Source organism: Limulus polyphemus, unplaced genomic scaffold (genome assembly GCF_000517525.1).
Source record: "Limulus polyphemus unplaced genomic scaffold, Limulus_polyphemus-2.1.2 Scaffold8674, whole genome shotgun sequence".
NCBI lineage: Eukaryota > Metazoa > Arthropoda > Merostomata > Xiphosura > Limulidae > Limulus > Limulus polyphemus.
In genome coordinates, this window is record NW_013674284.1 from 4,940 (window position 1) to 21,441 (window position 16,502).

The following is a 16,502-nucleotide window of genomic DNA, read 5'->3' on the forward strand; positions in this document are numbered from 1 at the left end:
AAGATTTCACCTGAACTAGTAATTTCAGATATATGAAGTCCGGAATTTCGAAACAAAAAACAAACAAAACAAACCACAGTTATATGTTAAAAAATAGAAGATTTCACCCGAACTAGTAATTTCAGATATATGAAGTCCGGAATTTCGAAACAAAAAACAAACAAAACAAACCACAGTTATATGTTAAGAAGTTGAAGATTTCACCTGAACTAGTACTTTCAGATATATGAAGTCCGGAACTTTGAAACAAAAAACAAACAAAACAAACCACAGTTATATGTTAAGAAGTTGAAGATTTCACCTGAACTAGTACTTTCAGATATATGAAGTCCGGAACTTTGTTGTTTCCCGCCTATTACAGTTTCAATACTTCGCTCGTCTATTATTCGGAAAAGCGTGGCAGTACATTTTAACCTTATCTCCCCTTTCTGGAACTGATTTGCTCGTACTTTAAACTTCAGTCCCATCACAGTAGAGACGAGATTATCGGGATGCTGGCGTGGAGAATAGTGCACTAGATAACTGGGATCAACCTAGAATAAAATATACCAGATTTAAAAACATATTGTATTTTAACGATCTAAGATTTCAAATATTTGAAACTAATGTTCACAAACTTCATATCACTCTCCCTTAAGTTAATACTTCTTGGTGTCTGCTCGACATTAAAAACCAACAAATGTCTGTCATTATCTTCAGCGTCATAACATGCTCCCAGATTTCAAAATATCTGAATACTTGTTATAAAGTGGTGTAGGATTAACACAAGCCACAGTAACTTAACTATTTGTTATAAGATGAGGTAGGATTAACACAAGCCAGAATAACTTAACTATTTGTTACAAAGTGGTGTAGGATTAACACAAGCCACAGTAACTTAACTATTTGTTATAAGATGAGGTAGGATTAACACAAGCCAGAATAACTTAACTATTTGTTACAAAGTGGTGTAGAATTAACACAAGCCAGAATAACTTAACTATTTGTTATAAGATGAGGTAGGATTAACACAAGCCACAGTAACTTAACTATTTGTTATAAGATGAGGTAGGATTAACACAAGCCAGAATAACTTAACTATTTGTTACAAAGTGGTGTAGGATTAACACAAGCCACAGTAACTTAACTATTTGTTATAAGATGAGGTAGTGTTAACACAAGCCACAGTAACTTAACTATTTGTTATAAGATGAGGTAGGATTAACACAAGCCAGAATAACTTAACTATTTGTTACAAAGTGGTGTAGGATTAACACAAGCAATAATAACTTAACTAGTTGTTATAAAATAGTGTATAATTAACACAAGCCATAATAGCTTAATTAACTATTTCAAACAAGTTACAAATGTATTTTTTATTACTTTCTTTGAAGTTTAAGTGCAAAACGCAATCAAGAAACTTCGCTCATCTCACCCGTCCTCACGCTACTGTCAATATACGCAACTTCATTATTTCTTGCTTTCAGTAGGAGGAACTATGTTCTTGTATGTTATGAATACAAATAACAACGTTCTCTGTCTACCTTGAACACAAAGAACTGTGTTCTTGTATGTTATGAATACAAATAACCACGTTCTCTGTCTACCTTGAACACAAGGAACTATGTTCTTGTATGTTATGAATACAAATAACCACGTTCTCTGTCTACCTTGAACACAAAGAACTGTGTTCTTGTATGTTATGAATACAAATAACAACGTTCTCTGTCTACCTTGAACACAAGGAACTATGTTCTTGTATGTTATGAATACAAATAACTACATTGTCTGTCTACCTTGAACACAAAGAACTATGTTATTTTATGCTATGAATACAAATAACTACGTTGTCTGTCTACCTTGAACACAAGGAACTATGTTCTTACTTGCTTTAATACGACAAATTATGTTCTTGCACCAATAAAGCCAACTTTATAAAATAAACTTTTACAACAATTCACCAACAAAATTATACATCATAAAGAGAAATACGTGATTTTCATGTTTCTGTGTTATAATGACGGTGTTACGTACTATAAAAACAGCAGAGTGTATTGATTTAGTTACGCTGTACTTTTTTGTCGTTTTGTTTACCATGTCGCTCAAATGAGTACAAACGGTTTGGAGATAAAACCTTAGGCTAGTACAGCTACTGTTAATATAAAGGTAGCAGAATAGCAGAAAAGATGTTAAATAAACAAATACAATTAGTATTATCTATAGAAATCAATCAGATCAAAGAATTTAAATTACATTTGTTCGTTTCGTTATTTTTAGGTAAAACAACGACGTCAACAGGCATATAAATATACTTCAATAAATACTTACGTATGTACATATCAGTACATTACACCATATAGTACTGTACTCAACAAGAATGATGTTTATGTTCAGTATTTTTTTAATCTTTAAGATCAGTGCTGTTTTTTTCTACGATTATGTTTTAAGAAGAGAACTACAAAAAAACCATCGAAGATATGATATATACATAAATATATATCGATAGTTCCACCTGTAGTTTTCTGATGAAGAAACCTGTAAAATCATATACAGAAAAAAATCAAACGTATAAATCATTGTTACATAGTTATCGTTTCTTGAAATCCGGGAAGAATAAAGACCTCTAAGCACTACAATGTGACCTGATGATTAATTTACGTATAAAGACGGTGTCCGTGACGCAGTCCAGAAAGATCTGCCACACTTTATAAGTCGCAGTGACTTGTAATTCATTTTTATAATAATGTAAATGTAATTTACTATTTGACAAGAAAGATCAGTCAACGAAAGATTAGAATGTTCATAATATGTGAAATGTCAAAGCAATATTGTTGAAACTCATTAAGACTTTAAGTAACTTCAAAGTATTTGTTGGATATACGAAAGTCAGAATTATTGGGTTGGATTTTAAAAGATATTTCAAACGACTTTTGTAAAGAGATATATGATTAGCAATTACTTAATAAAGTTTAGTGTTAAATGATTTTGATTACAGAAAGAGCTTCGATTTGTTCAATTTCTAATACAGAAATTACAAATTTAATAATATTTAAAAAAACAACATTTATAGATAAACAGGTAACAAATGTAATTTTTTAAATTGCATGTTCACTTATACAGAATTAATCTTTAACATTGGACTCTAAGAACGATAAGAAATATAGTTTGTTTGTTTTTTATTTGGTTCGTTTCGACTATTCTGGATAGCGTTGTTCAGTCTGAAACCAAAGAAAGTCTGAAAGATTACTGGGATGAAATAATCATTTTTTTTCGTTCAGCTCTCCAGTTCCTTAAAGACGTAATACACAACCGTCACGAACTGTGAGTGGTATGGACATTTGAATTGTGTATTCAGTTGATGAGGCCCAAAAACAAAAGTTTCTAAAAAAAAGATGAAATCTCATTTTTAAAATAAAGGTACTGGCGTTTCCATGTCAACAGTTGCTTAAGTTGTTTTTTTTCAAAGAGTAATAAGATTTCTTTGTTACGAGAGGAAGGGAATATTGAATGCAGTTGAATTTTATCAGTCGTAATTTCTTCTCAGTCACATTGTGCTACTTTATTAATAAACCGACGTGTTGTGGTACAGTGAACGATATGATATTTCTTATTACTCACAGCCCATTAGTCTCGGTAGCAAAATTACAATCATCGACAGTTTAGGCTTAGCCTATATTTAGCAATAAAACTGTTGGTGTGAACGTGCTTCCTAGTCACCGTGAGAAAACCCTATGCGTTGGATAGGTGATGCAAAGAAAAGTATCGTCGGCCACTATTAAGTTCGTAATTTCACCTATCACGTGTATAGGTTTTTTCTCATAGCATCAACAGTATGCGTTGGATAGGTGATGCAAAGAAAAGTATCATCGGCCACTATTAAGTTCGTAATTTCGCCTATCACGTGTATAGGTTTTTCTCATAGCATCAACAGTATGCGTTGGATAGGTGATGCGAAGAAAAGTATCATCGGCCACTATTAAGTTCGTAATTTCACCTATCACGTGTATAGGTTTTTTCTCATAGCATCAACAGTATGTTTGATATTTTTAACTATGCTATAGGTCCAGCTTTTCTCTCCTTGGTTAACTCGTGTTCAGGGTTATTGATGAGGAATGGAATTCTCCGAAACTAGCATAACACACATCGATCTAAATGTAGATTGAACTGGACCTCCCTTGAACTTAGACTTCGAGATTAAACCATTTTCGGAATACGGAGTTTATTTATTATATTTAGCTACGACCGTTAATGGGTGAGTTAATTTCAAAATAACAAGGTCAGGAAACAAGGAGAGAAAACTAAGTCGTTCCAATAGCTAACACTGTATATCTGCTAACACTGTATATCTTCTAACACTGTATATCTGCTAACACTGTATATCTCCTAACACTGTATATCTGCTAACACTGTATATCTTCTAACACTGTATATCTGCTAACACTGTATATCTGCTAACACTGTATATCTGCCGACACTGTATATCTGCTAACACTGTATATCTGCTGACACTGTATATCTGCTAACACTGTATATCTTCTAACACTGTCTAGTCTGCTAACACTGTATATCTGCTAACACTGTATACACAAGCCCTGATGATGGTATCTCTATTACTGAAACTAGTCAGCTGTAACTAATAATAAATATTTCATATTTCATTATGCCAAAAAAAAGAAGTCGGGTTTGTGTTTTTTTACATTAATATTGCATCAGTTATTTGGGATAACTTTCTGAAAATCTACTACTACACACACAAACACACACACACACACACACACACATATATATATATATATATATATATTGTTATGAAGAAGGGCATTGTTTATCTATCCTAGATTTGCTATATGTCTGAGGTCTTACAACACTAAAAGTCTGGTTTCGATATCCATTGTGAAACTTCGTACTTAAAATAAACACATAATAATAGATACTTTAAATATAAAATACAATATTTAAATGTGCCACATATAACACTATTTGACTTCATTTGTCCAAATAAATAATGATTTTATAAGTGAAATTCTAATGTCCAGCCTGTTACGTTACCTCATTATCGTTAATGTACCACGATAGTTTAGCTGTACGTTTTGCCAAGGCTGAGGTACAGTTGACGTTCATCATATCACCGACCTGGTAACGAGGCTGCAGTCCACCGTCGATGGTCGGTCCGTTGGGAGCTATAGACGAGAAGAGATAAGATGGTATTAGACTTCTAATCACACTAAGGAAACCTATTCTTGGACAATGGTCAAATAAAAAAAATATATCAAGGTCTTGGGCTACAGATCGCGATATGTCTGACTTAAGTACAGATCGACTTTGTTCCCGGGGTCTAACCATTAACAGAGTTTTCTTCAATAAAGTGTTTTACGACTCATTTGTAGCTAAACTAGTGCATTTTTAGCGTTCAGCATTATTGTCGTTTACTTGCAATAAAAAACAGGTACTTAAGATCATCATTCGTAAGAGAACGTTTTTTACTAGACAGTTGAAGCGGTTCTTCTTGAAATAAGTAAATGCCCTATCACGACTAACTTCAATGTATTTAATGATCACGATTAAAACATGTTGATTATTAGTCGTCTATTCAAAACCCCTTTCCTGAGGCTCCATATGTAATGTTATTGTCATTCTTAGGAATGTTATATGAAAAAAAAAATATGATAATCAACCAAAACTATTATGTTATTTATCCAGATTAAAGACTAATTAAAGATTAAGTTCATGCAATTGAAATTCAACAAGAGAACGGAAAAGGTTGTTAGAATGTGTTTCTTTGTTTCACATGCTTGCGTTTTATTGTTATGAAAAGGGATGCTTAGCATATTTGTATATGGTTTTTCACAATACTGTTAAACATGCACATCAAGAAACTCCAACAGCTATATTAAATGAAATAGCCGTAGGCATACATTAATTAAACAATTTATATATATAATACTTAGTTTACAACGCCCCACATACGGCCGTAATTACTACAAGCACTACATTCGCCACCAGAAGGAACTTATATATATATTGCTTAGTTTACAACGCCCCACATACGGCCGTAATTACTACAAGCAGTACGTTCGCCACCAGAAGGAACTTTAAATTAGTATTCTTTTTTTTTTACATAATTTGTGCATCCGGTTTTATGTTTCCGTGGTGGTTTCTACTTTCCTTATCACACATAGAAATAAAAACAATAACAGAAGTCAAGTATCTAGTGCAGGGTAATATTTTACATTTACGATGTCTGAATAATGGGCTCTAATTTGTTGAAAGTTGAGCTACTCTAAAAATCAGAAGTAAAGGCATTCCACATATCACTCTAACTGTTCAATTGAAAAAATGCTAAAAAATGCATCTAGTCAACATTATAGTGGAGAAGGTGGCTTAAGGTCATCTGTATAGTACTTGAAAATACGCTGCAGCTGTAATATTGGTGTATGTTTTAGTGACATGAATAAACTTCAAATACGTAATAAAATGATGTGTATTATACACTAGTGGCAGCATTACGTACGATATAATCAGATACATAACTGACAACTAATCTCCCTCATTCTGTAATATTGGTGTATGTTTTAGTGACATGAATAAACTTCAAATACGTAATAAAATGATGTGTATTATACACTAGTGGCAGCATTACGTACGATATAATCAGATACATAACTGACAACTAATCTCCCTCATTCTGTAATATTTATCGTCACCACAAAAGATGGACGGAGGTCATTTTTTTCACCATTGTTTGTTTGTTAGCAAGATTTCTCGAACACGACTAAATGGACTTGGACGAAAGTTGGTATGTGTTTGGACTATGACCAAACATAGAAATGATTAGTTTTTAGAGAGTCGAGGTCATAAAGTTCCAAAAAATTCCTATCTATTAACATGGGAACCGATTTTTAAAATTATTTTTGCCCTATGACTCAGTCAAAACTGATTGGATTTGGACGAAACTTGGTGGACATATTTAGAATATTATTCCTCATTGTTCTGCCAAGAATTGTCCATGTTCGTTAATAACAGCGGACATACAGACATATTTTTCAGTTTTTGGAGAGTCAAATATGATCAACGCTGCGTAGCGGGGATATGCGCTCTTCTGAGTGTCCCTCTAGTTTCAACTACAGTTGACCCAATACTAAGTGCTACGGTAAGTCCCTTTTAACAGGTGTTCAGTGATGTAGTTATGACGAAACTGATTCTAATCGAAACAAACCCAAGTCCTCAGGTTAAGCTGGTTGACAGTTTGGTATTATATTTTTATACATACTCTAAAAACATAAACATATTGTAATAACCAATCTAGTGGATAAGACTGGCTTTAGTTGCTTATGAAACAAATCCACTATGTTAGATAATCTACACTACTATTAAATACCATATCAAAAACTGGTAAATATGGATTTGAAAACAAAACAAATTCTTATTGAAATAACGTCAATTTATTTTTCTTGCAGTCACCGCTATCATGCAATCAATTTTCTGTGATACCATGTAGAAAACAACACCAAAACCCAACGGAATTCACTATAAATGTTAGAAAAAGCATTTTTCACGCCAGTCTTAGAAATTACTCAAAATATCTAGGTAAACAAGAGTCTTACTTGTGAAGTATCCAGAGGGCCTGACACTGTTTCCCACAATGACCTCTTCAGTCGTGATAGAGTACGCTTGAGATATGGACGCTAAACACCTTAGCTTCAGCTCCCCGAGTTGAAGATGAGATGACGTGAGGGTTAAATATAACCCTAGACGCGAGCTCATGAGGTCATTTGTATATTTTATCATCGGAGGATGCCACACATAAGACGAAGGGCTCTGTTAAAAGAAATGTCAAAAATCACCACCTTCCTCTTGTGGTACGATCTTTAAGTGAGCATGTTGACTGGTACGATCTTTAAGTGAGCATGTTGACGTTCTGTTATACTGTTTAAACAGAGAACTGGCTTTTGTTTTTCAAACCGAAATAAGTGCATGCTTGTAGTCATACATAGCCATTGTCTGGACATTGTATTTGTTCGATCGAGTTTTAAACGATTAATAACTGTGAAACTATCATAATTCCTGTTCAGTAGCGCCACATGGGTGAAAACAGAATAATATGTCATTTCCAATGATTTGACAGCAAGTTCGTATCACTCGATCTTATACATTAGATCTGAAAACCCAGTCGTTAGCTTTCAATATATATTACGCTTCGTTAGGCTAATAATTTCTTTTGGTATTCTAAGAACCTTTCCCGAAAGTACCCACCTGAGCTCAATAGTAGCCTTAGCAGCTTATAACACTAAAATTCAAGGGTCGATTCAGTAAGCCCAACAAAAATAGCATATTGTGCAGCTTTTTGCTTAACTACAAACAAGAAAACTTTTCCTAGGATTATTATTAATATCTATACAAATGTGTGTGTGTGTGTGTGTATAGGTAGAGCGATATGATTACTTGATTTATGGTATCATTACATCCTGTTTCCCAGTGATAACGGCAGCTTGAAAAGGACGATTAGCGCTCTTTGTTTGTCTTCTACTTCTACAACTTCGGAGCAATTAAAAATTGATGTAACTATCATAGTTTGTATTGAAAGAAATGGAACACCTTCGTGTTGAAAATTGAAAGTAATTCTTAAAATTACCGCCATACAGTCACAGTTCTTTTCACATCTCTTCTGATTCATTACATTGAGTATTCTAGCACTGCTGAATGAATAACGAAATACGAATTAGTGTTACCAGGAAGAACATATCAACAGGCTCATAGAGTTAACATGTGGATTTCTCTTCAGAATGTTTGTGATTTTGGCCCTTTATGAACATGTACGTCTGATACAGGTTGTTTTTTAAACATAAAATGTGGTACGTTTCGTATGTATTTTTAATAGTTTCTACAACTGCATGTTTGGAGTGAAGGCTTTGTTAGATTATGTAGCTCATATAAACTATGTTGAAATATATAGTGTTATATATAACTAGTGTGGCTTAGTGGTTAAGGTGTCGAGCTGAGGATTGAAGGGTCCAAGGGTAAAGCCCCTGTAGCGTGTGTTGATTGTTTGTCAGAAATAGTTATATTTAAACCCTCGTGTTCTCACTTGTGAATTTGGTGTCGTTGATTTTAAAAATAAAATTTCCAATATTTCCTACATAAGATCAAAATGTTTCTGTGTTTGTTTGTTGTTAAGCACGAAGCAACACAATGGGCTATCTGTGCTGTGCCCATCACGAGTATCGAAACCCTGTATTCGGGCTTATTAGTCTCGATAATTCTGTGCCACTATTCTGCGTAAACAAGCCTCTATTTCCTATACTAGTTTTAATAATAACGAGTTAAGACCCACAAAAACCCAATAATTGAAAATATACCAGCATTACGTATACATCCCATTGAAATACGTAGCAAAATCCAATTTCAAGTCAATGAGGCCAACAGAAACAAAATGTCGAATGTTTACATTTTGTTCATACAAGTAGCTATTGTCTACAAAAGTTTTTTGTAGATCAAATTTGAATATTATTATTTCAATTTCTAGAAAGAAAGAACCCTTCACGTGATAAAAAGTAAAAACATGAACTGTCGCAATGTCCTCGTCATTTATCTTCATGCAAATTCACAGTTTCAAGTCCCAGCCCTAAGTTTTTAACAGAAAGCAATAAACAAAATCATCTTCCTATGGTACTTTACGACAAATAGCAATAGGAAAATAGCAAAGCAATACAAGTAGAATAAAGAGGGGGTCAAAGGTCAAGAAACAAATGAAATGATAACTGTGCATTTGATATAGTATTGTATGTTATGAAGGAGAACTTCTGAATAAAATAAAAAAATAATTTATAAAAACATATCTGCTATATTCAGTCCAATACTAGGGTTCTTCAGGCCAATTGGGATACAAAATATTTAGTAGTGAATTAGACCTATTTATATAATGAAGTTGCTCGATAACAGCTATTGAGGTGCAAAAACAGGATTAATTGACCAGAATCTAATTTTTCACCAATATTCATTCATACTACAACACTATATAATTTATATATTTTTAATACCCTAATTTTATTAATTATTATTGGCTTGATTTTTTTTTTTTACCCAACACCCTCTCTCGACAAAATATATGCGTCAGCGATTTCTTTCCTTTTGACCATGTTAGCCTGAGAGTGATGTCAAGTATTTCCATTTTCTTGTGTATTTCAAGGAAAGTATTTCCATTTTCTTGTGTATTTAAAAAATGTACTACTTGTTGTGACTCTTTGTCCCTAATTTTGACAGTCTTTTTTTAACTTAATAAACTGTGTTACATTGACGCCTGAAAAGGAGATTGTTCGACGGATTATAGTGCAGTAAGACCGAAACTCAACTTAACAAAAGATGGAATCTATAACAGAGATGGTAAAATATGATACCTTTCAATTTTCACAATGTACCTACACCAAGTTGTAGTGAATTCTACAGTAGATATATCAATATATTTAAATATCCAGTAAAATTTACTACATAGAGTAAATACAAGTTTGTTAACCGACATTAGGACAAATAATAAAGGTTTTTTTAGCTTTTAGTTTTCTTCAAAAATGTCAACTAGGGCTTGATAATTATTAATAGTAACGTAAAACATTTCACTAGTAATATATCTATATCTTTAGTCAGTAAAATAAAATATTTCACTAGTATATATGTATCTTTAGTAAGTAACAGAAAATATTTCACTAGTATATCTATATCTTAAGTAAGTAAAATAAAATATTTCACTAGTATATCTGTATCTTTAGTAAGTAAAATAAAATATTTCACTAGTATATCTGTATCTTTAGTAAGTAAAATAAAATATTTCACTAGTATATCTGTATCTTTAGTAAGTAAAATAAAATATTTCACTAGTATATCTGTATCTTTAGTAAGTAAAATAAAATATTTCACTAGTATATCTGTATCTTTAGTAAATAAAATAAAATATTTCACTAGTATATCTCTATATTTAGTAAATAACATAAAATGCTTCATTAGTATATCTGTACATTTAGTAAGTAACATAAAATACTTCACTACTAGTATATATGTACATTTAGTAAGTAACATAAAATATTTCACTAGTATATCTGTACATTTAGTAAGTAACATAAAATATTTCACTAGTATATCTGCACAATTAGTAAGTAAATTCTAAAAGATAAGATAATGTGTTGCTCTCAACTTTCAAAACCCGTGGAAGATTTTAATGCAAGTATGTTACTAAATATTCCAATAAACAATTTAGTTGCATTTCGATTTTGCGTGTATTTAGTTAACTTTGATGAAACTATTTATTTTTTTTTGTAGCTTGCATTATACCGAAGTTCAACATTGAAATAAAAATAGGCTATTAATTTTGAAATATAGACTGTCTTAATGAGTTAAATATGTTACTACATTATTTTTATTCTGTGGCCTAATTGAGTAGGAATAAATATAGATTAAATACGTTAAACAATCAGATGTTCGTACACTGTAATGGGCGGGAGGTAGTATTTTTGCTAATTCTGAATTAGTTGAAATGAGGTATATGAACTTCTAACTGACAAATAGTTGAAATGAGAAACAATGATATGTTGTTTAATGTTTATATTATAACGAAACGGAAGTGAATATTTTTGTTGCTGTTGATGAGTTTCGCATAAACAGTTTTTTTAATTTACTTAACTAGTTTGTAATCTATATTTTTAATAAGAGTTTTTGAAAAGTTAATGTTATAACTTATATGAATAAAATTCTATAGGAAAATGTAATTCAGGATTGCGTGCACTCTGCTCGTCTCTTTTTCCAGTTCTTGAAGTTAATGAAAAGATGTAAAGCATCATTTCAACTCACTATTTCAGAAACTCTTGAGAGTAAAACACAAAATATTTAAATGAAAATATTATAACTAGGATTTCATGGAGTTAATTAACTTTGGCATTAATTCATTATTACCTGCACTTTCCTGTATAGTATCACTTTGCTAGAGACTGTGTCTATGTGTATGTGAGTGACAAAGCTGTGAAGTGTCAAATTTTCCTTATCACAAGTAGAAAATTCTCTACAGACGTATATTGTTTTCGCAGTGATGAAATTTCATTTAATTCTTCATTTCCAAATCATGTAGTTCCATTAATAAAACTCATTAATTACACCAAAGAGAATTTCAAACAAGCAATATTAGAGCTTCATCATCAACTTCATCATCAGGTTTTGCAAGGCAACTTATTAAAAATTGCGTTTTCAGTTAATATTTGGCATTGCGAATAAAAATAAAACATCGTGTCTGGGTCGGACATGCTGTTGTCGTTAACGTGTCGGATTTTGGACGTAAATATCTAAGGCTTGACCACGATATGGTGAGACAGTAAATCCCCTTATGTATTTAACAGTAGCTATATAAGTGTCTTAATATTGATCAAGAGGAATTAACCTTCAGACCATTTATTGGAAAAGCCTTAAAAGCTAGTTAGATAAATCATATATTTATTTTATATTACCAAGAACACAATATAGTTGATTCTATAAGCAGGATGTGACGTCAGCTATTTCATTAATTATGTGGGTTGGGAGTGAATGGCTCGACATGTCTGCAGTTAGTGTTTTCAAACGTGCTGTTAAAACTTTAGCATATTAGACCTCGTGGGACTTATTAATCGGTATAAACGAAAAACTGGGTACTTAATTATCTTCAACTCATTTTACTTTATCATCTCACTTCAAAACTTTATCTTATACCACTTCAACTCATTTTACTTTATCATCATACTTCAAACCTGATCTTATACCACTTCAACTCATTTTAATTTATCACCATACTTCAAAACCTGATCTTATACCACTAACTCATTTTACTTTATCATCATACTTCAAAACCTGATCTTATTCAACTCCAACTCATTTTACTTTATCACCATACTTTAAAACATGATCTTATTCAGCTTCAACTCATTTTACTTTATCCTCATACTTCAAAACCTGATCTTATACCACCCTCAACTCATTTTACTTTATCATCATACTTCAAACCTGATCTTATACCACTTCAACTCATTTTACTTTATCATCATACTTCAAAACCTGATCTTATTCCACTTCAACTCATTTTACTTTATCATCATACTTCAAAACCCGATCTTATACCACTTCAACTCATTTTACTTTATCATCATACTTCAAAACATGATCTTATTCAACTTCAACTCATTTTACTTTATCCTCATACTTCAAAACCTGATCTTATACCACCCTCAACTCATTTTACTTTATCGTCATACTTCAAAACCTGATTTTTTCCACTTCAACTCATTTTACTGTATCATCATACTTCAAAACCCGATCTTATACCACTAACTCATTTTAATTTATCATCATACTTCAAAACCTGATCTTATTCAACTTCAACTTATTTTACTTGATCATCATACCTCAAAACCTGATCTTATTCCACTTCAACTCATTTTACTTGATCATCATACTTCAAAACCCGATCTTATACCACCAACTCATTTTAATTTATCATCATTCTTCAAAACCTGACCTTATTCCATTTCAACTCATTTTACTATCACCATACTTCAAAACCTGATCTTATACCACTAACTCATTTTACTTTATCATCATACTTCAAAACATGATCTTATACCACTTCAACTCATTTTACTTTATCCTCATACTTCAAAACCTGATCACCACCCTCAACTCATTTTACTTGATCATCATACTTCAAAACCCGATCTTATACCACTAACTCATTTTAATTTATCATCATACTTCAAAACCTGATCTTATTCCACTTCAACTCATTTTACTTTATCACCATACTTCAAACCTGATCCTATACCACTTCAACTCATTTTACTTTATCATCATACTTCAAAACCTGATCTTATACCACTTCAACTCATTTTTGGTGCCTTATCATTTTGTTGGAAAGAAAGAGCGATTGTCGTTTGTCTGGTGTTTTTTTTTTAAAGGAAACCAAGCCCTACAAGTATTTATAGTGTTCACTGCAATTTCAATTTGATTTGAATGAAATCACGAATTTATACAAACAAATAAAACGTTAGAAAACCAACTTTATCGAATTGGAAAAAAGGAGCTCAGTGCACCAAACAAGTCATCCTAATAATGCTACGTTTCCATAACATTGTGCCAAATACTTCATCTTCGGTATTAAAAAGTCGACACACAATCCATCCTCCACGAGTCGCAAAGATTTAATGAAACTATTCGAACATTTCAAAGCGTGTTATAATGCAGGTGCCTTTTCCTTGAATTAGGTTTGTTGGTTCGTTTATTGTAATCAGACCTAATTATTACGAGCAAATGGTAGTGAGATCAAGCAGATGCCCCGAGAACAGCACTATCTGTGAAACAAGGGAAAGTAATTCGATTATGCACTTTAGATTACAAGCTTATGAGGAGACGTTTGAAAACAATATTGTTTGGATGCTCTTTTGATATCACTCAAAATTAAGGTGGTAAGGTAGTTCTGAAAGTTCGAATATGAACCACGAATCACATTATATATTGTTAATAACGTCCTAACAAAAGTAGGTTAATTCTAACCATCAGAACCAAAATGTTACTTATAACTAAATCTGTGAAGGTAATTCTAGATAACTGCTGATTAGAATAATTAATTTTATTACTAATACACTAAAAAATTAATTTTACTACTAATACATTAAAAAAATTAATTTTATTACTAATACACTAAAAAGTTAATTTTATTATTAATACACTAAAAAATAATTATATTACTAATACACTTAAAAAATAATTTTGTTATTAATACACTAAAAATTAATTATATTACTAACACACTAAAAATTAATTATATTACTAACACACTAAAAAATTGATTTTATTACTAATACACTAAAAAATTAATTTTATTACTAATACACTAAAAATTAATTTTATTACTAATACACTAAAAAATTGATTTTATTAATAATACACTAAAAATTAATTTTATTACTAACACACTAAAAAATTGATTTTATTACTAATACACTAAAAATTAATTTTATTAGTAATACACTAAAAAATTAATTTTATTACTAATACACTAAAAACAAGGTTTATAGTGATTTGAACCATCAGTTCGATACCCTCGCTGTTAATGATAGTTTCAGCCAAAATTCCAAGTGAGAAAAGGAGCAATATTTGAATCTACAATTCATATATTAAACTATAGAATATAAAATAATCCCATTAATTAAAAAATAAAATGTACAACATTTTATTTCAAACGTTATAACCAACAATATTAATTATTCTAGCTGTAAACAAAAATAAAGTCCGCCATTAGTTATAAATCACACAAAAAAATCACCAGCCAATACTTGTGAATTGAAAATAGTTTTTATCATTCAAGTGCTTGCAGCAAAAGGCGATCCAAGTTAGTTAAAACAATAAAAACTGAATACATAAATAAATGATGAATAGTAACCTATCAGAAAAAAAAAATGTACATAAAGTTTCTATGTCATCACTGAAACTTCCATATTTTTGTTTTTATATTTTTGGTTGCTGTCATCATCTCGTTTCCAAAGTTAGAAGAAGCTACAAAGATATGGAGTACTCACACGCTAGAAAATAATTCCCTCAGAGAAGAACGAGTTAAATAATATATACAAAGACTAATCTCATAGTTCGAGTAAATAAATTGCATGTCAAAGTAATAAACCTTTCTTACAAATTTGCTAGAGATTGATCGTTCGTATTTTTTATCTCTAGTGAGCAAATGTGGCAACTTATGAAGTTGTAATAATTTAAAAAATTAGAAAACAAAACATGCTCTGTCTCCAAATAGAAAATATTAAAAATTTATTAAGGAATACCAGATAACACAAGAAGTGATTCAGTACATAAGGAACACGTTGTGATTTTAACATCAACCAGAATTACAGTCTTACCTCTTCTTCGTTAAGAAACCATCTCAGCGAAGCTGCTGGTTTGGAGGCCTGTGCTGTACATGTTACGTTGACTTCGTTTCCAACTTCGAATTTTGCATTTGTTCCCAAAATAGTAGGTTTCCCTGCTGGTAGAACTGGAGACAAACTTCAAATGAAACTTCAAAATTCAATATGAATATTTTTTTGTATTTAAGTTTCATGGTTTCCTGGTAAATATTTTCTTGAACAAAAAAAAGTGAAACCTTATAATGCTTTTTTTTTTTCAAATCTAGCAATGTGTTCTAAATGTGAACTTCATATCTCATAGTTTTCCGAATGCTTCTAATAGTTGAGTGGAGTTTTAAGTCAAAACAGAATATTAAAAGATGTTATAAAACAGAATCTTTCTTGAGTTGTGTTTAATTTCGGGGAGGGAACTATGATAAATACTGCACTGATGTATGTTTTCGCTCATGGCATTTGCTTTGCAGTTATTTCTTGTTTCCGGTGCAAGCTATGTTGGTATGGCTACGTAATGTTCCCTATTGCACATACTAACCACGTAACTAACTTTCAATTGTTAGGTTTCTGATGAATTTCGGTTTCAACGTCGAATGTAGTATAAGAAACTGCAAA

At 31.5% G+C, this 16,502-nt stretch overlaps 1 protein-coding gene across 1 annotated transcript; it reads right to left on the reverse strand.

Moving 5' to 3' along the window:
• Positions 1-20: 20 nt before the first annotated feature.
• On the reverse strand, positions 21-16,028 carry LOC111083231. Its single transcript, XM_022379588.1, has 4 exons — positions 15,888-16,028; positions 7,584-7,797; positions 5,029-5,159; positions 21-533 (listed from the first exon to the last, which is right to left on the reverse strand). The coding sequence occupies exons 2-4, from the start codon at positions 7,765-7,767 to the stop codon at positions 219-221; spliced, it is 630 nt and encodes a 209-aa protein (XP_022235296.1). The 5' UTR covers positions 7,768-7,797; positions 15,888-16,028; the 3' UTR covers positions 21-218.
• Positions 16,029-16,502: the final 474 nt, after the last annotated feature.

Bases quoted from the DNA above. Each gene is read 5' to 3' on its own strand.
- LOC111083231 (XM_022379588.1), bottom strand. From the start codon at position 7,767: ATGATAAAATATACAAATGACCTCATGAGCTCGCGTCTAGGGTTATAT. The intron at 5,160-7,583 runs GTAAGACTCTTG...TCTCGTCTATAG, and splicing joins GCCCTCTGGATACTTCACAA to CTCCCAACGGACCGACCATC. The intron at 534-5,028 runs GTAACGTAACAG...ATTTTATTCTAG, and splicing joins GGTACATTAACGATAATGAG to GTTGATCCCAGTTATCTAGT.